At 53.4% G+C, this 23081-nt stretch overlaps 1 protein-coding gene and 1 pseudogene across 3 annotated transcripts in view; one reads left to right on the top strand and one right to left on the bottom strand.

Moving 5' to 3' along the window:
• Positions 1 to 4370: 4370 nt before the first annotated feature.
• LOC135404435 (class I histocompatibility antigen, F10 alpha chain-like) overlaps positions 4371 to 23081 on the bottom strand; it is a 115371-nt gene continuing 96660 nt past the window's right edge. The window contains exons 1-7 of one of the 3 annotated variants that reach the window (XM_064639184.1): positions 8274 to 8401; positions 6269 to 6532; positions 5825 to 6100; positions 5350 to 5622; positions 5118 to 5225; positions 4981 to 5019; positions 4371 to 4640 (exon numbers count right to left, since the gene is read on the bottom strand). In XM_064639184.1, the coding sequence (XP_064495254.1) occupies positions 4627 to 4640; positions 4981 to 5019; positions 5118 to 5225; positions 5350 to 5622; positions 5825 to 6100; positions 6269 to 6532; positions 8274 to 8340 (1041 nt within the window). In that variant the 5' untranslated portion in view covers positions 8341 to 8401 and the 3' untranslated portion in view covers positions 4371 to 4626. Of the gene's footprint in view, positions 4641 to 4980; positions 5020 to 5117; positions 5226 to 5349; positions 5623 to 5824; positions 6101 to 6268; positions 6533 to 8039; positions 8061 to 8273; positions 8402 to 23081 lie in introns of those variants that run through there. The other 2 variants (XM_064639186.1, XM_064639185.1) reach the window with 2 other exon arrangements.
• LOC135404433 (zinc finger protein 239-like) overlaps positions 16767 to 23081 on the top strand; it is a 352167-nt pseudogene continuing 345852 nt past the window's right edge.

The raw sequence follows: 23081 nt of genomic DNA, 5'->3' as shown, positions 1-23081 counted from the left end.
AGTGTCAGATACACACTGATGATTTTCTCTTCCAGGTCCTTTCCAGCCCAGCTCAGCTCCCTTCAAGCTCTCCCACCTCCCCTGAGCTCTCTCCACCACCAAGGACCTCTCCCTAGCACAACCTAGTCAGGTCTGGCCCCACTGCCTTGCCCAGGGCAGAGTGCTTTGGGCAGTGGCACCACATTTCCAGCCCCTTTGAGAGAGCACAGCAGCAGCTGGAGCTCAGAGAGGACTGAATGGGTGAACAAGATTGGCAAAAGGAAAAGGAGGTTTCCTGTGTACCCTGCTTTCCTCTCCAGAAGATCCTAGAGCTCTGCAGCCCCTCTCTGCCATCCCATCTTCCCAGGGCAGCACAAAAGCCCTTGTGGTCCTCAAGAGCTCTCACTGCTGCACACACCGAGCCCATCCCAAAGCTGGTGCAGTCAGAAAGCTGTTCTCATTTCCCATTCATTCCTGCTTTGCTGAGGATGGATCTCAAAAAAATTGCTGTAGGTTCATCTATTTCGTTTGAATACGAGTCTTCCTATTTACACAAAGTCTCTGGGTCACACGGGATTGGTGGATGCTGAAGAAGGGAAGATTGTGGAGCTGTGCTGGACCTTGTGAGCCAGTGCTTTGGAGGAGTTTGTGGGGGAAGTTGAGAGCTCATGAAAGTGTTGGGTACAATAAAACAATAAAACATAAGAGTTCCTGACACATGTCCAGTGCCTTTGTTCTGCCTGATAGGAATTTATAATGAACTTCATGACCCCAAACAGAGGTCCCAGGAGTCCCTCCTCTCCATGCTACCCTCTCTCTGTGCTCCCCTCCTCTCTAGGCTGCCAGCGGTCCTGACATTCCCCCCTCTCTGGGGTCCCCCCTCTACAGGCCCCACATTTCAGGGTCCCTGGGCTCCCTCCACCTCAGCTGCTGTGGGCCCCAGGGGTTCCCTCTCTCCAGGCTCCCCCCCTCCCCGACATGCCCCTTCTCCAGGCTGTTGGCAGTCCCGAGGGTCCCCTGTGAGACTGAAATGTTAATGGTTAATGGCTCAAGCAATCAGCCATTTGCAAAAGCAGTGGGTGCTTTGCTGACAATGTGCACAGTAACAGCCCAGGGACAGAGGGCATGGGCCCCAGAGGGTGCCCAAAACAAATCAACCTTTGTTTAGTGAGAAGCTGAGTTTTGAGCCAGATAAAAGAAGGGAGATGGGATGGTGCTTCTTATCATGACAATTTCCTCCCTTACACAACTGGGTGGGGACTGCCTCAGCTCTGATATTGGCTGGGGAACTGGGCTCCAAATTTTGGTGGAGCTCCTGAGATTTGGTGGTGGGCTCCTGAGATCACTCTCACCTCCTGAGCCCAGCTCCCAGAATAGTTAATCCAGGGATTGCTCCCACACAAAAGGTGCCAGGACTGCTGAACAGGGAAAGGAGGAAAAGGCAGTTGAAGCCTTATTCCTGTTTTATATCCAAATGCAAAGTGCTGAGCTGTGGAAATTCCAACCCAAAATTGCCCTGGGAGGGGCTGCTGCAGCCACAGGAACCCTAAAATTGAGAAACAAGACAGTTTCTGATAAACATAACAGGTGTTTTTGGGAGCATGTCTCCTTCCCCACCAGAGCTGGGGAAGCAAGAGGCAAATGGGTAGAACATTCCCATGTCACAGTTGAGCTGGGAATTGCTGACCCAGTCTGGATTTGGGGGAAAAAACACTCTAAAGAGATAAATTTTTTTCATGGCCAGGCTTTGCGAACGAAGATTTGGAAAGGGTTCTGCCCACATTTGCTGCAAGCACATTGGTGGCTAAAAAGGCCAATACGAGATAGATAAGAGCGGTTGCAAAAGGCAGAGCAGAAAGTCTTCTTGGATGGTATCGACAGGACACGGTTCTTTCTGCGTTGTCTTTTCTCCTCGATGTTGATCCTGCTGCGTTCTCAAAGGAAGCAGCAGCGTTATAGATGGGGTGTCTCCAGACCTCCCGACTGGAGGCCAGAGTAGACCAGTGATGAAGATCAATATGGCCAAGGCTGAGATGATGTTTCAGGGAGTCCTTTTATCTCTTCGGAGCTCCTCTCTTGTGGCAGCCAGTGGCAAGTTCACCATACAGCAAGACCTTAGGGAGGCGATGGTTGGTCCTTCATCCTGGAGACGTGCCCTGCCCAACACAGCTGTGTTCTCAGCAACATGGCCTCAATACTTGTGACTGCTGCTTGTTCAAGAACAGACACATTAGTCACATAATCTGACCAGTGGATGTTTAGGATTGTACGGAGGCAGCGTTGATGGAAGCGTTCCAGGAGTCGCAGGTGGTGGCTGTAGATGACCCAGGATTCGGACCCATATAAGAGAGTAGAAAGCACAATGGCTCTGTAAACACTGATCTTTGTACTTTTCTTCAGGTGTTTATTTCGCCAAACTCTTTTATGGAGTTTTCCAAAAGCACTAAATGCCTTTGCTAACCTGTTGTCCATCTCTCCGTCAATCTCACCATCCGAGGAGATGAGGCTGCCTAGGTAATTAAACTGCTGGACTGATTTGAGCTCTGATTGGCCAATGGTGATATGGGGATGATGGAAGACTTCCTGAGGTGCAGGTTGATGGAGAACTTCTGTCTTCTTTAAGCTGACTTCCAGCCCAAAAAGCTCAGCAGCCTCAGCAAAGCAGGATATTAAATGCTGCAGAGCTGCTTCTGTGTGAGTGACAAGGGTGTTGTCGTCAGCGTAAAGCAGCTCCTGGACAAGATGGTTTAAGGTCTTAGTGTGGGCCTTCAGTCGCCTTAGGTTGAAAGGCCTTCCATCGGTACAATATCGACTGTAGATCCCATCTTCTTCATCGAGATCTGCCATGGCCCTTTGGAGCATCCTGCTGAAAAAGATTGTGAATAGGGTTGGTGCAAGAACGCAGCCTTGTTTCACACCACTGGTTATTAGAAAGGGCTCAGAAAGTGCATTGCCATATCTGACTTGGCCGTGCTGATCCTCGTGGAGTGAGATGATCATTTTAAGGAACTTGGGGGGACAACCTAAACGTTCCAAAATCTGCCATAGACCTTTTCTGCTCACAGTGTCAAAAGCCTTGGTGAGATCAACAAAGGTTACATAGAGACCTTTGTTCTGTTCCCTGCACTTCTCTTGCAGTTGTCTGAGAACAAATCCCATGTCTGTGGTGCTCCTGTTGGCTCTGAAACCACCTTGGCTTTCAGGTAGAAGTTCTTCTGCTACAGCGGGTATTAGTCTGTTCAAAAGTATTCTTGCAAGGATTTTGCCAACAATGGAGAGTAGAGTAATACCCCAGTGGTTTGAGTAGTCTGATTTATCTCCCTTCTTCTTATACAAGGTGATGATGACTGCATCACGAAAGTCTGATGTCATTCCTTTTGACTCAGTCATTAATCAAGCTCAGGTTAATGTCTTTCTCCCCCTTAACCCTCTGAGGGTTGGCTTGACTCTCTCCTGGAAAACCTTTCAACAGGTCCAGGTACCAGAGAACCTTTCAACAGGTCCAGCCTACACCAGGAAACCTTTCAACAGGTCTAATGTGCCCGGGTCACATCAAAAGGAGAAAAATTCTCACTATAATTTCACAACGTGGGGACGGTCACCATTTGACTCACCCTTGGTGTCAGTTTTGGACTACACCGATTACTCCACCACATCCAAAGGGTCCTTGTCCCTGATGCCAAAAATGTTATGACCCACCCCAGAAAAGGGGGAGGGTAACCCAAGTTCTTATTAATAAATCCCTTGGGGTGGATTAGACAGAGAAGACACTGAATAATCAGTGTTTAAAAACTTACATATGTAGGGTTTATTTTAGAACAATTTTGTTTCAAAGGTAAACAGGTACGTTGCCATTTTGGGTGTTATCATCTGTATCTCTCATCTACAGCAATATGGCATAAAGATAACCTTTGGGGAAAATGCATAAGGGAGAGAAAGGAAAGACAGGAGAAGGGTAAGGGAGAGTGAGGGAAAGAAAAGCTGAGAGTGGAAAGATGTCTATAGTCACTGCCCATGGGGTCCAGCGATGGAAGTTGGTAGTTGCAGCTCCCATGTCTGTCAGTTGAAGTGGTGGCCTTGATCCGTTGGGGTGAGGGAGGGAAGCCCCCACACTCCAAGAAATTATGAGTTATTATATCCATGGACAGTGTCCCGGGCCATGCCACGAACCCCCAAGGTCTCCCAGGCCTGCCCAGAGTTCCTGTGAGGGGCAGGGAAAAGGTTTTTTCCCACCTTCCAAGATTGGCAGGGGGGGATGGGCTTTGATGGGCCATGCCATGAACCCCCAACACCTCGGACAGCCCAGAGCAGAGTTCCTGTGAGGGGCCTGGTAAACTCGGCTCTTCTCTCCTTTCCAGGGCTTGACACCTTCAGCAGCACTGGAGGGAGAGATGGGCCCAGCTGCCCATCAGAGGGATAATGCCAAAGTCCTGCAAAAGCCGCCAAAAGTCTCCTGGCAATCCCAGAATGCAGAAATCATTGACTGTTTCAGTCTCTGACAGTTTCACACAGGAAAAAGCAGGAAGTTGATCCATCGGGAAGAGCCGCAGGGGGGCTGGGGTGGGTGGGAGCAGCGGGATGAGCTCTGCCAGCAGCTCCTGCCTTTCTGCAGGGAGAGGGAAGGGGTGGATCCAGCTCCAGGACTGTTCAGGCCATGATTCCTGCCGGGATGAGAGTAGGGAAAGGAGTCACCATGTCCCTGTTCCCATCCCAGGGGATGGAGCCGGCTGTGGAGCCCAGGGAGATTAGGAACTGCTCCAGAATCCCACCTGATCCAGCTCCGTCCATCCCACCCCAATCCCACCACAATCCCACTGCATAATCCAACCCTTATCCTAGTCCACAATTCTACCTGATCCCACTCTGGAATCCTGCCCTGAGTTGGAATCCCCTTCCAATCCCGCTCCAGCCATTAGGCCCCCATTCCCCTCTGGAATCCCGGCATCCATCCTGGGATCCCTGCACAGAGGATCTGGATCCACACACGCTGCTGGGACTCACTGGTGGGCGCGGGGTCGTATCCATTCCCCTCCCTCTTCCCTATGGAAAGAAAGCGGGATCAGCACCCGTAGCACAGGATCCCCGGAATGCTGCCGGGCTGATCCGTGCCCCTTCCCGACCCCCATCCCGGGAGTTACCGGATCGGAGCTTCCAGACACCGACTCCCACGAGGCCGATGATGATGATGGCAGCGATGACAGACACAGTCACCAACACCGGGCTGGAATTCCTGATGGATTCCGGCTCTGGGAAGGCCAGGAGGGGTAGGAGGGGGAACAGGAGGAGGGTTACTCCTATCCCGCTGTCCCACACTCCCAAATTCCTCCTTCCCAAATGTCCAGTTCCCACATTGCCCGTTCCCAGCCTCACCCCAGGCGAAGATCCCGGGCTCCGGCATTCCGGCATGCTCCACCCGGCACCGGTACTGCTCCCGCTCCCCCGGCAGCGCCTCGATCCTGGCCCAGCTGTGGAAGGTGCCGTCGCTGTTGGGAACGATCCCGCCCCACTCTGTCTCCTGATCCCGCAGTTCATCCCCCTTCAGCCAGTTGATCCCGATCATCCCGGGATAGAATCCGTACGCATGGCAGGACAACGTCAGGATCCCATGTTCCTCTTTCCCGGACACATGGACATCAGGGGGCTCTGGAATGGGATAACGGTGAGATCCATCCATGGAATTCCCATGGGAATGGGATTTGAGTGAGATCCATTCGCAGAATTCCCATGTGGATGACTCAGATTCATCCACAGAATTCCCATGGGAGCTCCTGTGTTCCTCAGTTCCATCCTCCCAAATCCCACATTCCCAAATGCCACATTCCCATGGGAATTCTGTCTCCCTCACCTTTGCGCTCCAGCGCCTCCCGCCCATATCCAACATATTTCCTGAGCCATTCTGGACAGATGTTCTTTAGGTAATGTGTCTGTCTCTCTGCCACGATCCCGTCGTGTTCCCATTTCCTCTTGGTGATCTGGGCAGCTCCATCGGCCGCCACGAAGCTCCTGGATCCCAGCTCGAAGGAGATGAAATCCTGCCCGTCGTAGCCTTGCCGAAAGGATCCACGGACGCTCCCATCAGACAGGAGGTCACAGCCACAAACTCGCTGCACCGTGTGGAGACCTGAGGGGTGGGATCAGATCCATGGAGACCCTGGAATTGTGTCCCAGCCCCACGGAGCCCTATTCCAGCCCTATGGAGCCCCAGAGTTCGATGGAGACACACAGAGCCTCATCCCAGCCCCTTGGAGCGCCCCACAGATCCCCTCATTCCCCGGTTCCCCCCACTCACTCCCACTCCAGTTGTACAGGCCCCGTGCTGTCTCCAGGTCGGTGGTAGCAATGAGCTGGTTCCTCTCATTGATCTTGGTCTCTCTATCCCAATATCCCGGCTCGGCTCCAGCCGCCATCCACGGTGTCTGCGGCTCCGTCTGGCCCCGCTCGCTGTCGTAGCGCTCAAAGGGGATCCCATCCACATATCCCATGGACAGGTATTGAGGGATCCCTGGGCTGGGCTCTGTCACCATCACATCCAGGTAACGCAGGGAGTGGAGAACTGGGGGGACACGGAGATTTAGGGGGTCCAGGGGGGTCATGGGAAGGGGGAACTGGGATTGCTGGGAGAGCTGGGAAGGGGGTTTGGGGATCCCAGGGCCAAGGAAAGGAGGGTGTAGGGACTGGGAGAGGTGGGATGGGGCATCCAGGGGTCCCTGTGCCCAGGAAAGGGGGGGCCTGGGAGGGCCCCAGTGTTGGGGGAAGAGGGCTCATGGGGTGAGGAGACCCAGAATGGCCGGGAATGAGGGTGTAGGGGGGGCCCAGAACCAGAGAGGGGGGTCAGGAGAGTCTGGGTGCTGGATAAAGGGAGGACCAGAAAGGTCCCCATGCCCAGGAATGGAGGGGGTCCCAGGGTAAAGGAAAGGGGATGCAGGGGCTGGGAAAGGTGAGATGGGGAGTCTAGGGGGTCCCTGTGCCCAGGAAAGGGGGGTGCAGGAGTTCCCAGTGTTGAGGAAAATGGGGTCTAGGGGCTGGTTAAGGCAGGAAAGGGGGTCCAGGGGGTCTCAGGGTGAGGGAAAAGGGGGGTCTGGGAGAAGCAGGATGGCTAGGAAAGGGGGTGCAGGAAGGTGTTGGTGCAGGATAAGGGGGTTCAGGAGGGTCCCGGTGCCCAGGAATGGAAGTTCAGGGGGGTCCCGGTGCCCAGGAATTGCGGTTGAGGGCGTTCCCGGTGCCTGGGACCCCCTGCAGGAAGCACAGAGAGTGGAGAACTGGGGGAGGGTCACAGAGATTGGAGGGTTTGGGGGGTCCAAGGGTCAAGGGAGTGGAACTGGGAGAGCTGGGAGAGCTGGGAGAGCTGGGAAGGGTCCAAGGTTCAAGGAAAGGGGGGCTGGGACTGGGAGAGGCGGGATAGGGGATCCAGGGGGTCCCTGTGCCCAGGAAAGGGGGGGTCCAGTGGTCCCCGGTGCTGAGGAAAGTGGGGTCTGGGGGCTGGGAAAGGCAGGAATGGGGGTCTAGGGGGTCCCAGGGTCAAGGAAAAGGGAGGATCAGGGGGCTGGGAGAGGTGGGATTGGCAGGCAAAGGGATACAGGGGGGTATTTGTTGAGGATAAGGGGGTTCAGAGGGGTCCTGGAGCTGGGGATGGTGGTTCAGGGGGTCCTGGTGCAGGAGAAGGGGATTCAGGGGGGTCCCAGTGCCCAGGAATGGGGGTTCCAGGGTGTCCCTGTGACAGATAAGGGGGTGCAGGAGGATCACTGTGCCTGCAATGGGGGTTCAGAGGGTTTCCCATTCCGAGGAATGGGGATTCAGGGGGGGTCTCTGTGCCCACAATGGGGGTTCAGGGGGGGTCCCGGTACCAGATAAGGGGGTTTAGGGGGTCCCAGCGCTCTGGGAGGGGGTGCTGGTGGGTCCAAGTGTCTGGGAATGGAGGTGGGGCGGATTCCCGTGCCCGGAAATGGGGGTTCAGGGGGATCTCGGTGCCCAGAACTGGAAATTGGGCGGTCCCAGTGCCGAATAAGGAGGTTTAAAGGGGTCCCGGTGCAGAGGAAAAGGGTGCAGGGGGGTCCCAGTACTCGGAAATGGAGGTTCAGGGGGGTCCTGGTGCCCAGGAATAGGTGTTCAGGGACGTCTCCTTCCGGGAATGGGGGCTCGAAGGGTTCCCGTGCCCAGCAATGGGGAGTCAGGGGGTCCCGGTGCTGAGGGACAGGGCGCAGGGGGGTCCCGGTGCCCGGAAATGGAGGTTCGGGGAAGTGCCGGTGCCCGGGAATAAAGGCTGAGGAGTTGCCCGTTCCGGGGGTCCCACTTACCCTCGGGCTGCCCCCCCGAGACCCCCAGGAGCGCCAGGAGCGCCCCCAGCCCCAGCGCTGGAGCCATCGCGCTGCTCCGCTGGCCCCGCTGGGCGCAGTTCGGGAGCCGCGAAAGCGAAAGTGGCCGAGGGAGCGCGGGGGGCGGGCCCGGGGGAATTGCCGGGAATGCCTCGGGATCCCCTTCGGGACCCCTCCCGGCACCGTCCCGGGTCCCCCCGCCACCCCCGGGCCCCCTGGACGGGCCCGAGCGGCGGGACCCCCGGGCCGGGCCGAGCTGAACTCGCGGGCCCTGCGCTTAAACTCGGCCTTAAAGGCGCCGCTTTGGGGCCAAAGCGGGGGAAGCGCCGCGATCAGCGGATGCCGCGGGGGCGGGGGGCGATCTCCCTGGGCCAGTGCCCGCCCTGGGCAGCCCCCACTGCCCCCCGCAGGGGTCCCGGGGTCAAGGCAAAGGGGGGCTCCCAAAGCCCCTGCCAGGGGGGAGCGGGAGCTGGGGCAGGAGCTCCGTGGGGAGAGAAAAGGGGGTGACAGCGGGATGGGGGTCCCGGGGGGACACACACGCTCCGGGGGGGACACACGACCCCCGGGAACCCCCCTCAGCTCCTCCCGCGGGCGGAGGCCGAGCCCCAGCCCAGGGAGACGAAGCCAAAGACGGAGCCCCGACCCCTGTCAGCATCTTGGGGGGGCGGCGTCCGGCGGCAGCTCTGGGGGGGCCGGGGGGGCAGGACCCGGGAAACGGCGGCGGCTGCTGGGAAGGGACCGGGATGGACTGGGATGGACTGGGACAGACTGGGGTGGACTGGGACAGACTGCCGCCAGCCCGGGCACATCGCCAGGGCTGGGACTCCTAAAGCAGCGGCTCCGGGCACATCGCCAGGGCTGTTTCCCGTAAACGGCGGCCAGTTCAGCACAGGGCGCTGGGATTCTGGGCCAAGCCGGGCGGGCACTCGGGGAGGCGGTGGCGGAGCTCGGGCGCGGCCCCGGCGCGGCTGGAGGGGCCGGGAGGGGGGTCCGGCGGGTTCGTCCCGCCCTGTCCCCTCCCCAGGGCCCGCGCAGGGAGCGGCTGCCCGCGGGCTCCTCCTTCCCGCCCAGCCCCGGCGGGCTCGGAAGGAGCCGCTGCCGCAGCAGCGCTGCCTCGTCCCGGCTCCTCTCGCTCCGACCCCTTTGGCTGCCCCGGGTCCGCCAGTGTTCCCGCCCGGGGGGGACCGGCCTTGCAGCCGCATCGGCTGCTGCCACATGGCCCTGCTGGGGAGGGCTGGCACGGGAGGGGCTTGGAGTCCCTGCCAAGCCGAGCCGGGCTGAGACTGAAAGACAGACCCGGGTTGGGATGGACCGGGCTGGGAATGTACTGGGATGGGGATGTGGGATGGACCAGGATGGGGGTGTTGAGCCAGATCGGGGCTGCGGGGGCTGGGCTGGCCCAGGATGAAGCAAGGTTGGATTTGAGCTTAGTTCTCTCTTCCCAAGATTGCTGTGCCAGATCCAGAGCGAATTTGGGAGGGGGAAGGAAGATGTGAGACTAAGAGGAGCAAGAAGAAGCAGCTTTCTTTTGTCTGTCCTGCTCCGTCTCCCCTGGGCCTCCCCCTCCAGCCCAGCCTAGCCTGGGGGTCCCACTTTGGGGTCCCCGTGACCCCCAGGTGTCTCCTTGCAGGGGCACCTCAGGTCAGGGCTGAATTACTCTTGGATTTGCAGACAAAAAGTGGAAGTTCCTGGTGACTGGTTGGATTCCCTCCCCTTTGGTCACTACAGAAAAGCCCCTTTGAATCACTCCCACTGCCACGTGGGGACTCATTGCCCTTCCCTGGGTAGCAGCAAAAAAAAAAAGGCCACAACTATATTGGCCTGCAGTAGTTTTGAACTGCTCTTTGGGACACAAAAGTCCTTTATTTCCACAAACCCGATGTCTTTAGGAGTATTTTCCATGGTAAGTTCCTCTGTTCTTCCCCTCTAGGTCTGTTTTCCCTCCTCTTCTCCCCTCGCCTGTTTTTTGCTCCAAAATGCCCAAAACTGCAGCCTGGGGCAGGAGGATTTTGGGGGTTAGGAACAGTAAAAAACCGCTTCATCAATGAAAGCTTATTGAAAAATGAAGTGTTTGGGTGGCAAAAATGATCCTTTCAGGTCTTCCTTTGCAGACACAGGCAGAGGGTTCTTACCTGGAGAATATTTACCTGTGGAGGAAATGCTGGGTGCATTTCCTGGTAATAATTGGAATTTGTTGATGTCAGGGTCTATGGGGAGTTTCAATAAATGTGGAAACTCTTTGCAGCTGCCATTGCCCCCCCAGCAGCATCCACATTCTGTGCCAGTGGATGCTTGTCCTGTTTCTTTGGGTTCTTTCCTTCCAAATATTCCACAAATGGCTCTGCTGGGGTCAGTTTTGCTTTGGTGAACCTGTGAATTTTGAACTTTGCCTTGGGGAATAGTGCATGGCCAGGTAATGGCTGAGGAGGGAAAGAATTCAGGAAACACCATGAACCAGATGGTAAAATGTTCCCGACATGGGAGGGTGGAGCAGTGACAAGAGGAGCAAGCAAAGGCTGGGACAGGAAAGAGTGAACAAAAACCAGCCCTGGGGAAAGGAAGAGGGTTAGAAAAAGGCTGTGACTGCCTGGGGGGGAGTTTGGGGGTTATCAGCTCTTTGTGGGTTTATATTTGGCCCATGAGGCATCCTGGCAAAGCCCCAGGACCAAGCAGGACCTGCTCAGGCCCTGGGAGCTCGGGCTGTTGTTCCAGATCAGCTCATGGCAGGAGGAGCTGAGGGTGCCCCTGTCCCCTCTGTGCCCCCCAGGGGTGGCAGAAGCCCCTCGGGAGGCAGGTCCCGAGGCACCATCCCCTGTCCCGGGGGCTCCCCGAGCTGCCCTGCACAGGGTGGGCACACAGGGGGTGGGCTCAGGTGGGTCTGAAGGGCCGTCCAGCACCTTGGGGGGTGACCTGGGGGGCTGGGACTGAAAACCCCTCAGAGCTGTGCAAGTCCTTGAGACAACACCTTCCCAGGGCACACAGAGCCGGCAGGAGCCAAGGCTGAGTTGGGAAAACAAAGCCAGTCCTGGTGCTTTGAAGGCTCAAATCACCTAAAGCCGCTGAAGGGAAAAGGGGCCTTGACTTTCCTGGCAGGAAACTGCCCCAAATCAGGCATTTGGCACTGCCCAGTTCCCGGCCTGAGCAGGAACTCGCTTGGTTTGCACAGACTGGGCTGCTGCGATGGAGCTGCTGCAGCAGAGAGCGGAGGGAGGCACCAGGAAAACCAGCTCCTCTTTTGGGGAGGTTGTTTCAAAGCTGTGCCTGAGTTTAGTGTGTGTGGGCACTAAAATCAGTTCAAACAGCCACGGGGGAGTGTTACAGCCCACCCTGCCAGGCCGGAGGAACTTTTGTTTGATTCTTGTATCCCTTGGAGTGAATTAAAGTGAACCAATCCTGGATGATCAGTGTTTGCAGAGAGAGAGAGAGAGAGAGAGAGCGAGCGTTTATTTTAGAGCAGTTGGGTTGCAAAGGAAAACAGGTGTGGAGCCCTTTGGGTTGTGATCCAGCCCCCCAAGGCAATGTGGGAGGGAAAAGAGAGCAAGAGAGAGAACAGAATAGAAGTTGCAGTCGCCCCTCCGAGGGCTCTGCCCACCCTGGTTGTTGTCTCCGGGGTCCTGCTGCGTCGGGGAGTGGTGGGGAAGAGGAGCCCCCGCAGCACAAGATGGGGGGGTTTCTGTCCCCTCCTGGGGCCTCCCCTGGGTGTGTTTGGGGCCACTTTGGCAGGGGCCGGAGGGGCTGGTTTGTGCCAAGTCTTTGCGGCCTGGGCAGGGGGTGCTTGGAGGGCAGCCCTGCTCAGAGGCCTTGTCGGGGCAGTGCTGGGTGTGGGCACCCCCCCAGGGGCCTCTGCCATGGCCTGGCCCAGGGCAGAGAAATCTCCAGGCCCCAGAGCCCAGAGAGGCACCCCAGGGCCTCCCCAGTGCCACAGCCTGGGGGCTCCGGCCTCCTCCCCTCAACCCGACCCTCCCTGGCCTGGCAGCAGCTCCTTTGCACAGCCTGGCCCAGCCCAAAGGCTGCAAGTCCCCTCCAACAGGCCAGTTCCTGCCGGGGAGGAGCAGGGAAGGAAGGGCAAAGGGCTTGGCAAGCTGTGGGGCTGGGGGGGTGCCCATCCCGTGCTGGAAGGGGGCACAGGGGGGATGCAGCCCCAAAAATCTTTGGGTGCTGCTGACAGCACTGGGATCCCCCCCAAACTGAGCCTGGAGCCCTCCACGGGCCTGGGGCTGTGCTGGGAGGTGGGGAAGGGACCCGGGGGGGTACAGGAGCTGGGGCTGTGGGGTGCTCTTTGTGCCCCTTCCACGGGGTTTGTCTCCAGATTTTAGCCTCAGGCGCATCAAGGACAAAAAGGTGCCCCTGGGGGTCACCGGGCTCATCACGGGGCTGCTCCTCACCATCACTGCCCTGGGGGAAGTGGCTGAGGCTGGAGGAGCCACCCCAGAGCCTCCTCCTGCACAAACCCCCTGAAAGGAGTCACCCGCACACATATGTTAAAGTTTAATTAACATTATCATATTAGATCAGTATTTTGTGTAACGATAATAATAGATATGATTGTATTTCCAACCTGCTTTTAACCAGCAGCAAAGCACAAGGATGGAAGGACGGGATCTGCTTGGAATTTGTAGGGGGCTCGTTAATTTTGGGGGGGTTCTGGCAACTTTTTTGGGGTGTTTCTTGCAGCTTTTTGGGTCTCAGCGCTGCTCCCATCCCACCTCAGAGGGGGGAGAAGAGCAGAGCTGGTGAACCAGGAAACACAGACCTGGTTGGGTTTGGCTACAAAACTCACCCTTGGCTGGTTTGGCCTTTCTAGAGGCGACTTTGCAGCACATCCCTGTGGATTTGTGCTCCTGGGAATGCTCAAACACCGCAGGAAACATCTGCCATGGCACCAAGGGTTCTTGGGCCAAAAGGAGTCTTTTAAGGAAGAAATCTCTTTTCCATGCTTCCAGCATGATCCCAGTTGCTCATGGCCACTCCCAGTTACTCCCAGTGTGGTCCCAGTGGCTCCCACTATGATCCCAGTCACCTCCAGCATGATCCCACTTGCTCCCAGTCTATCCCAGTTGCGCCAACATGGTCCCAACTGCCCTCAGAATGCTCCCAGTAACTCCCAGTATGACCCCAGCCACCCTCACTGTGGGCCCAGCATGGTCCCAGATTATCCCAGTTGCCTCCAGCACAGATCCAGTCAAACCAAGTATGGTCCCAGTCTTCCCCCAGCATGGTCCCAGTCAATCCCAGTTGCCCCCTTGTACATCCAATCACTCCCAGTTGCTCCCCGCAGGGTCAAAGTCACTTCCAGTGTGGTCCCAGTCACCTCCAGAATGGTTGTAGACTTTCCCAGTATATCCCAGTTACCCTCAGCATGCTCGTAGTCATACCCAGTTACTTCCACTTGCCCCAGGATGGTTCCAGTTCCCATCAGGATGATCACACTCACTCCCAGTCTATGCCAGTCTCCTTCAGCATGCACCCTGTCACTCCCAGTTACTCCCAGTTCCACCATACTTCCAGCATGGCCCCACTGGTTCCCAGTTCCCCCCTGAATAGTTCCAGTCACTCCCAGTATGATCCTGGGCACTGACAGTCACTCCCAGGATGGTTCCAGTATGGTCCTGGTCACTCCCACTAGGATACCAGTCACTCCCAGTCACTCCCAACTGGATCCCAGTTGTCCGTAAGGTGGTCCCAGTTGCTCCCAGCCCCCCCAGGATGGTTCCTTTCCCTCTCAGGGACTCCCACTCTGAGTCCAGTATGGCCCCAGGCACTTTCAGTCACTGCCTGGACAATGCCATTTGCCCCTGCATGGTCCCAGTTGCTCCCAGGATGATCCCACTATGAGTCCATTCACTCCCAGTATGATCCCAGGAACTTCCATCCACTTCCAATATGAATCCAGTTTGATCCCAGTCATCCCCAGTATGGTTGCAGTGCCTCTCACATACTCCCAGTAGTATTGCAGTCACTCCCAGGATGATCCCAGTATGAGCCCAGCAGGGGCCCAACTGCTCCCAGTATGATCCCAGTTGCCCCCAGTGTGCTTCCAGTTGCTCCCATTCACCCCTACTGTCCTTCCAGTCACTCCCAGTATTATCCCTGTCACTCCCAGTAGATCCCAGTTGCCTCCAACATGTTCCCAGTCACCCCCAGTATCATCTCAGTCACTTTTAGTCACTCCCAGTCTGATACCAGTCTCTCTTAGTAGGATCCAAGTTACACTCTGCAAGGTCCCAGTTGCTCCCAGTCAGTCTCAGTATAATCCCAGTCAGTCCTAGTGTCTCCCAGTATATCCCAGTTGCCCCAAGTGTGGTCCCACTCACTCCCAGTTGTTCCCAGTACCTTCCAGCATGATTCCAGTTGCTCACAGCCACTCCCAGTCACCCCCAGTGTGGTCCTAGTTGCTCCCAGTTTGATCCCAGTCACCTCCAGCATGATCCCACTTGCTCCCACTATATCCCAGTTGCACCAGCATGGTCTCAACTGCCCTCAGAATGCTCCCAGTCACTCCCAGTATGACCCCAGTCACCCGAGCATGGCCCAAGCTGCTCCCACTAAGATCCCAGTATGATCCCACTTTTCCCTAGCATGGTCCCACTTGCGCCCAGTTCCTCCCAGTGTGATCCCAGTTGCCTCCCAATTGCCCATAGCAGAGACCCAGTCGCTCCCAGTATGATCCTAGTATAATCCCTGTATGATCCCAGTACAATCACAGTTACCGCAGCATGGGCCAAGCTGCTCCCAGTTGCCTCCAGCACAGATCCAGTCAATCCAAGTATGGTCCCAGTCTTTCCACACCATGGTCCCAGCCAATCCCAGTTGCACCATTGTAGATCCAGTCACTCTCGGGTGCTCCTAGTGTGGTCCCAGTACCCACCAGTATGGTTGCAGACACTCCCAGTAGATCCCAGTTGCCCTCAGCATGCTCGTAGTCATACCCAGTTACGTCCACTTGCCCCAGGATGCTTCCAGTTCCCATCAGGACAATCCCAGTCACTCCCAGTCACACCCAGTCTATGCCAGTTGCCTCCAGCATGCACCCTGTCACTCCCTGTTACTCCCACTTGCTTCCAGCATGGCCCCACTGGTTCCCAGTTCCCCCCGAATAGTTCCAGTCATTTCCAGTATGACCCCGGTCACTGACAGTCATTCCCAGGATGGTTCCTGTATGGTCCCAGTCACTCCCAATAGGATCCCAGTCACTTCCAGTCACTCCCAATTGGATCACAGTTGTCCCCAAGGTGGTCCCAGTTGCTCCCACCCTCCCCATCCCAGGATGGTTCCTTTCCCTCTCAGGGACTCCCAGTCTGAGTCCATTCAGTCACTACCTGGACGATGCCATTTGCCCCTGCATGGGTCCCAGCTGCTCCCAGGATGATCCCACTATGAGTCCAGTCACCCCCAGTATTATCCCAGCAACTTCCAGACACTTGCAGTACGAATCCAGTTTGACCCCAGTCATCCCCAGTATGGTTGCAGTCCCTCTCACATACTCTCAGTATTATTGCAGTCACTCCCAGGATGATCCCATTATGATCCCAGCAGGGGCCTGGCTGCTCCCACTCTGATCCCAGTTGCCCCCAGTGTGGTTCTAGTTGCTCCCATTCACCCCTACTATGGTTCCAGTAACTCCCAGTATGATCCCAGTCATTCCCAGTACAATATCACTCTATCCTAGGAGAATCTAAGTTACCCCCTGCATGGTCCCAGTTGCTCCCAGTCAGGCCACTACAGTTCCAGTCCCTCCCAGTATGATCCCTGTCACTGCCAGTCTCTCCATCTCTCCCAGTCGATCTCAGCATGCTCCCAGTCACACCAATTATGCTCCCAGTCAGTTCCAGTGTGGTTCTAGTCACTCCCAGTATGATCCCAGTTGCCCCCAGCGTGGTTGCTCCAGGATGGATCAGGAATGGGGACCACCCGGAGTTCCCCCCGTGTCACCCCATTCTGGGGGGGCTCTAGGGGGGCACCTGCACCCCAACACGGCACCCAGCGCTCCACAAAAGGGGCCGGGACCCCCGACACCGCCCCACAGACCCACAAGGAACCCCCAACCCGCTCAGAGCCCACCCAGAGTCCCCAAACCCCACATGTGGGGAGACCTTTCTGGGCACTGGGGGTGCCGGGAGCCCCCCCGGCTGCGGGGGCAACTCCTCCGTGTGCCGGCAGAGCCGCAGCGCCCAGCGCTCCCCACCTCGAGCCCACTGGCGCCCCCCCCTCGCCCCCAGCGCCCCCCGGGACGGCAATTTGGGCAGGGGGGAGGGGGGGGCGCCCAGGCCGGGCCCCCCCGCGCTGTCCCGGCCGTGGCGGCTGCGGCGGGGGCCGAGTGCGGGCGGGAGCGGCCAAGAGCCCAGCGCTGCCCCATCCCGACCTGCCCCAGCTCCAGCCCCGCTCCTGCCGCGGGAGGCCATGGCTTTGGGGGCAAGGGGGGGCAAGGGGGGGGCAAGGGGGGGGCAAGGGGGGCGCAAGGGGGGCGCAAGGGGGCTGGGCCAGGGGGGGAAGGGCTGCAGGGGGCGGATCCCGGAGGAGGAAACCCGCCAAAAGCGGCGGCCCAGCCGAGGGAGGAGCCGAGCGGGAGCACAAAGAAGAGCAGCCAAAAGGTCCTGGCGGTCGCTCGGCAATGGCGGGGGGGGCGAGAGCGGTTTGGGGGCCCCCCGTGAGAGCCAGGGGGGAACCCCGGTAGCCGCGGAGTGGGGAGAGCGGAGAGGGGCGATCCCGGAGCTGGGGGACCCCCGGAATGCTGGAGGGGGGGGAGCAGAGAGGGAGCGCCGGGCCCCTTAAGCGGGGGTCCCGGAGAGGGGGAAGGCCTTGGAGTGTGGAGAGGAGGGGGGACCTTGAGGCGGGGTGGGAGCCGAGAGCGCCAAGAGGTTTGCGAGGGTGGGAGGCGAGAGAGGAGGGCCGGCCGGCCCCGGGAGGCAGAGTGGGGAGAAGTGAGCCCTGGGACCCCCCTGGCAGCACTCAAGGGGACCCCGGCAAGTGGGAACCCCCCGGAGCCGCGGGACCCCCGGCAGCCCGGAGAAGGGGGACCCCCAATGCAGGCAGAAGTGCCATCAGGCCAGACAGGGGTGTTATAGGTAAATGAAATTTAGGCTGAAACATAGCAGCAAAAATTTGTTAAAGATTTATATAAAATGCAAATAAGCAAAACAGCGCGCTGGGTGGCCGGGGGAGACCCCTGCTCCACTCGTGGCCCGCAAGCGCAGTTGGCAAAAACAGTAACCTTTATACCCCTGTCAATTCCCTCCCATAGTCACTTGTTATCCCTTTATTGGATCCGAGTTCACAGGTCTGGTTCTGGTTGGTTCTTTTGCAGGCCTGCTTCAGTTGCCAGGTACTTCCCTATCCATAATCCTCCGTCCTTGAGGCCTAGTGTGTGGGTCCCTCCAGATGTCCATCTTGGATCCTCTTTATCGTCCTCATACTTGACCCTTTGATCCTTGTCCTTCCCTTTGTTACCTTAGGCGTACACTTTTAGACAATATACTTTTAGAAAAACAAGATACAAAATACTTATTCAGTAAGGCACAATAATTTGTCTTGTCAGCTTAAGAACTGCAGCTGCAGAACTATCAGCCTGTAGTACTGACAGATTAATTAACCATTCTGCAGCTTGCAGTTCTCCAGCCTTAACAGAACATTGATTACAATAACATATATATATATAAATATAACATGCAATACCATTGAATGAGTAAATTACTTTACTACTACTAATTTGATGAGTAAATTACTTTACTACTACTACTTAATTATACAATTCCCCCCCTTTTTTATTTATTCATAAATTTGCTCATCAAATCTCTCTACAGCTTCTTTGGCTGCTCTCAGCAAAGACTGCTCTCCCTTTATGCCACAGCTCATATTTTCATAATCAGCCTGCCCTTCCTTTTCTGTATTGCCACTAATGTTCTCATAATTTTGTTTCATAGTCATGAGCTGTATGTTTTCAACCCTGTCTCTGACGAATTTTGTTACTTTATTAAGAATACATGGGCCAAAGTAGCGGCTAGTAGCGTTATTAAGGTCCCTGCCAGGGTAGTCTGTAAAGTTGTTAGCCAAGGGAATTGATTATACCAAGGTTCAAACCAACTTTGTTGTATTTCCCTTTCTTTTTTTCTTTTGCTCAAGTCCATTACGTATTTCAGCCATAGAATCTCGAATGATTCCTGAATGATTGGCATAAAAACAGCACTCTTCCCCTAATGCCACACAGAGTCCTCCTTGTTGTAAATACAACAAATCCAATCCCCTTCTGTTTTGTAAAACTACTTCAGAGAGGGAATTAAGGGATTTCTCAAGATATGAGATGGATTTTTCAATTCTTGCTTAATCTTCATCTACTGCAGCTCTTAGATCTGTTAAGCCTTTATCATGCTTTACCGGAGATGTAATTCCTGTAGCTGCCCCTGTTGCTCCCAAGCCTAAAAGCATAGCTATGGTTAGAGTAATTGGCTCCCGCTTCTTGATTTTATGTTTATCTGTTTCCCAGTGTTCAAGGAAGGACTGTCTAGGATGGTAAAACATTCGAGGTACCACTGTTATTTGTACACAAAATTTGTCATTCTCATTCATCACTGATATTTCTACACAATGCTTTAGCCCAGTTTTCGAACAAGCCCACCATCCTCCTGTACTTGGTACACTCCACTTATGGCTCAATTGATGTGAATTTGTTATTGTGAAGCTGCATATGTCAGATTGGTCTGGGGGTACATTTCCAATACATGTCCCATGTCCACTTGCCTGGGACATGGTTAGCCCAATTTCTTTTTCATGCCATTTACATTGTGCAGGAAGGTTTTCCTTGCTTAATTTAAAGGTAGCGTTTAATCCTACTCCCTCATAAAAAGGGGGCTGTACATCATAACATAACCAGCATGAATCAGTCATGTTCGGTTCCGTCTGATTAAGGGCCCTATAGGATGCTTCTGCTAAGTGCAATAAGGAGTCCTCCTTTTCGTACAACATCTTATTATGCTTTTTGGGATCTATGGGCTTAGCAGAAATTGAGGATTGTCCTTTATTCAATTTTCCTTTCATCTCCATATTGGGTCCTATTTTCTGGGATTCAGTGGCCACAGCTATTGATTGTTTTATTATTTTTATTTCACTTCCTGGATCTTTACCAGTTATATAGAATCTTACTCCCCAGGTTCTCCCTGTTATCCATCCTGAATCTTCAGGCCTTTTAATGCTTAACAACAGGTGTTTGCAATTAGTTGGAATTCGGATTCCTGAATTCTCAAGGTCCCAGCCATAGGGAGGCTTTTTACAACCTTCAGGTCCCCACTGGACAGTGATATATTCATCAGGTACTTTAGGTTTCCATGCTGTTGCCACTGTTTCACAGCCCCAGTACCCACAATAGTTATACCCAGGATAATTGCACTCGGGTTTCCTTGGATTGGACTTGGGGCACGAGTAGGAAGCAATATAAGGTAAGATCCAGAAGTTATAAGGCCCTCCAGGTTGTCTTGTTTTACAAGCAAAATCCACTGCCTTTACCAGATCACAATTGGTTAATTCAAATTTGGAGGCACCTGTGGTTATCTTTTCCTTAATAGTCTTCATATCATCTAATCGAATAATGCTCCATTTCCATGGTCGGTGAGAATTTCCCACCGTGGTCCTCACAAGTATCAGAATCGTGACAAGGACAAGGAATTTGGCCATTCTAGTCATTAGTAATTTAATCGTCTAACATCAGTGGTATCAGCTATAGGCAAATAACTCCACCGTAGTACCTCTCTGCCTTCCCTTCGTCTACTCCTTTGCAGGGAGCAACGGGGTATCACTTCTTCTTGGCAGCAGAGATATTCTTCAGGAGTGTGTATGTAGTTTTTAATTCTTTTTCTTTACCACTGATTTGAATTCAGAATGCTATTTACTCGCTAAACCCAGTCCAGCTGGGGGTAAGGGTTCTGTGCGTTGGTGTGCGAGTTAGGAGAATTAGTGCTTGTCTGGTAGAAGCTAAATGTGGGGACAAACTTTACCACTCAGGCATCAGTAATATACCAGCCTTCCCACGAATCGTGTTCCCAGACCGGGGTCCACTTGAGGAAATCTTCTACTACTAAAGGGTCATATCCTAACTCTTTACTTTTCCCCTCTAACTCCTTTATAAACTCTCTTATGTGATATTCTATTATATAAAGCAATTCTTGTCTCTGAACTTGTGCTTCTAAGTCTAATCGGGCTAAGCTTCCACCAATATCATTTAATTGAGCAGCTTCCAGTATGTCAGTGAATTGTACTTCAATGTTTAACACTTTTCTTATTCTATTCCACTGTCTCAGACTGTCTCTTAGTCTATTCCATATTTTTATGCATACATTGCCCATGTGTTTAATCTTTCATTTTTAAATTTTTACTCTGCTTATATTTAGGACGAGATCTTATGATTATTAAACTCATCAAGCACCCCTTGCAACTCTAAATATCTCTTCCTGCTTGGTTTTCCTAGTTTCCAGGAAAACCTTGAACGACACTTTTCTAATATTGCCTCCCAGTCAGCTTCATATATTTCCCAAGTCTCGGATACTAGTAATTCCCACCCACAAAATATTTTGCGGACTTCTGCTTTAGCTAACAGTTCTCTGCTAGATCCACCCCAATCGATGTCTTCAGTCTTATTCCTTCTACAACATGGGCAATGTGGATTTCCCTTAAGTGAAACACAACGCCACTGTCTATTACACTTTATACATTCACAAATCAACCAACTATAATGCCCGAAATAGGGATGTTTAACACAAGGTATTCCGAGGGGATTAGGAGGTTCTGGGAAATCAATTTCTAGTTCACAACAAAAAGGTAATGCAATAGGTGTCCCAATTATCTTATACAACCCAGATCCTCCAGTTTGATTAGGAATCCTCTTGTCTCCCCACGGTGGATAATGTGTTCTTCTTAACTTCTGTTCAGGGGGTATCTGGAAGAATTGATACAGACTGGATTTTATATCATTCTCATAATCATTCATTTACTGGCCTTATTCTTTTTATTGTCATTCGCAGATCTCCGGGTGCGGAGGTCACAGTCCACTCAGGAGCATTCATTGGTCCCTTGACTCGCGAGGCGTGAGTCCACCCTCTTTCGGCCGTCCGGACTGCTGTGTCTGTGGTTAAGAGAATGATAAAAGGTCCTTCTCAGCGAGGGGTTAATGAGGATTCTTTCCATGTTTTAATTAATACCCAATCACCAATAAGGCTGAAACTTATGTATTGTCATATCTAAAGGGGGTCTCTGTGCTACCATCCCCTTCTTTCTCAATTCTTTTCTCCTTTTCATTAATTCAACAATGTATTCTCTTAAAAGGACTTCTGGTTTTGGATTTTCTATTGGAGTCCCAAAATCATAAGGCATTCCATACATAATTTCAAAAGGAGAAATTCCTGTATCTGTTTGTGGCTGGGTTCGAATATGTAACAAGGCTAAGGGTAAACACTTTACCCAATTCATTCTTGTCTCTATCATTAATTTGGTCAAATGCTTCTTTATTTCTCCATTCATTTTTTCTACTCTACCAGAACTTTGTGGATGCCAGGGGGTATGATATTCCCACTTGGTTCCAAAAAGTTCTGTTACTTCTTTAATTATTTTGGAGGTAAAGTGTGTTCCCCTGTCCGAGTCCACTACTGCCACAATACCATATCTTGGGATAATTTCTTCCAGTAAAATTTTGATTACTGTTTTAGCTGTACACCGTGCAACAGGAAAAGCTTCAACAAAATGAGTAAGATGATCGACTAAAACTAATAAATATTGATATCTCCCTACCTTTGGTAATTCAGTAAAGTCTGCCTGTATCTTTTCAAAAGGTCTTTTAGCTAGTTCTCGTCCTCCTTGAACTTTTTCCCTCAATTGTCTTTTATTTACTTTTTGACAAGTTAAACATCCTTCAAGAATTCTTTTTGCTATTCCATAAGCTCCCACACAGGCAAATTTGTTCTCAAATTGATCTACTAAAGCCTGTGTTCCTCAGTGTGTCTGCTCATGCAGTTTCCTCATTATTTTCTGAGCAAGACCATTCGGAAGTACTTCACGACCGTCTGGTAATAACCATTTATTGTTTTCTTCTTTTGCTCCAGATTGTCACAGTTTCTCTTTCTCCCGTTCACTGAAACTTTTCAGGACATCTATGTCCTCCTGTTCTGAACTGGCCATCACTAATAAAGCTGCCCTCTTTGCTTCCTCATCTGCTAAATTATTTCCTCTGACAGTAACCTTCAGTCCCTTTTGGTGTCCCTTAACATACACAATTGCAATCTGCTTTGGTTTTCTCAGGGCTTTTAAAATTTCCCGAATTAGAGTTTCATGAATAAGTCCCTTACCTTGTGTATTAATCAGTCCTCTTTCCTCCCATATCTTGCTGAAAGTATGAACTATCCCAAATGCATACTTAGAATCTGTAAATATAGTGCCTGCCTTTCCGTCTAATAGCTGTAATGCTCTCAACAGCACATATAATTCACAAGCCTGAGCTGACCACGCCTTGTCTAAGGGTCCAGACTCTGGACTTGAAAAGTCACTCCGTCTATTACTGCGTATCCTGACTTTCAATTTCCATTAACCACTCTAGACAAACCATCAATGTATAATTTCTCTCCTTCACTCAATTCCTCTTCCTCTAAATCTTCCCTAATTTTTGTCTGAAGATTTATATATATACCATTTGTGTTCAGGGGATAGCTGATTTAATAAAGTATAGGGATTGGCCACTACTGGGAACCGAGTAATCGTCCGTTTGTTTACTTCTCTTAGATCTTGCACCAATTGATAAGACCCATCAGGTTTCTT

The sequence above is a fragment of the Pseudopipra pipra genome, chromosome W, assembly GCF_036250125.1.
Source record: "Pseudopipra pipra isolate bDixPip1 chromosome W, bDixPip1.hap1, whole genome shotgun sequence".
Lineage (NCBI taxonomy): Eukaryota > Metazoa > Chordata > Aves > Passeriformes > Pipridae > Pseudopipra > Pseudopipra pipra.
The sequence above is the reverse complement of the archived record's forward strand: the minus strand, read 5'-3'. Positions and strand labels throughout refer to the sequence as shown.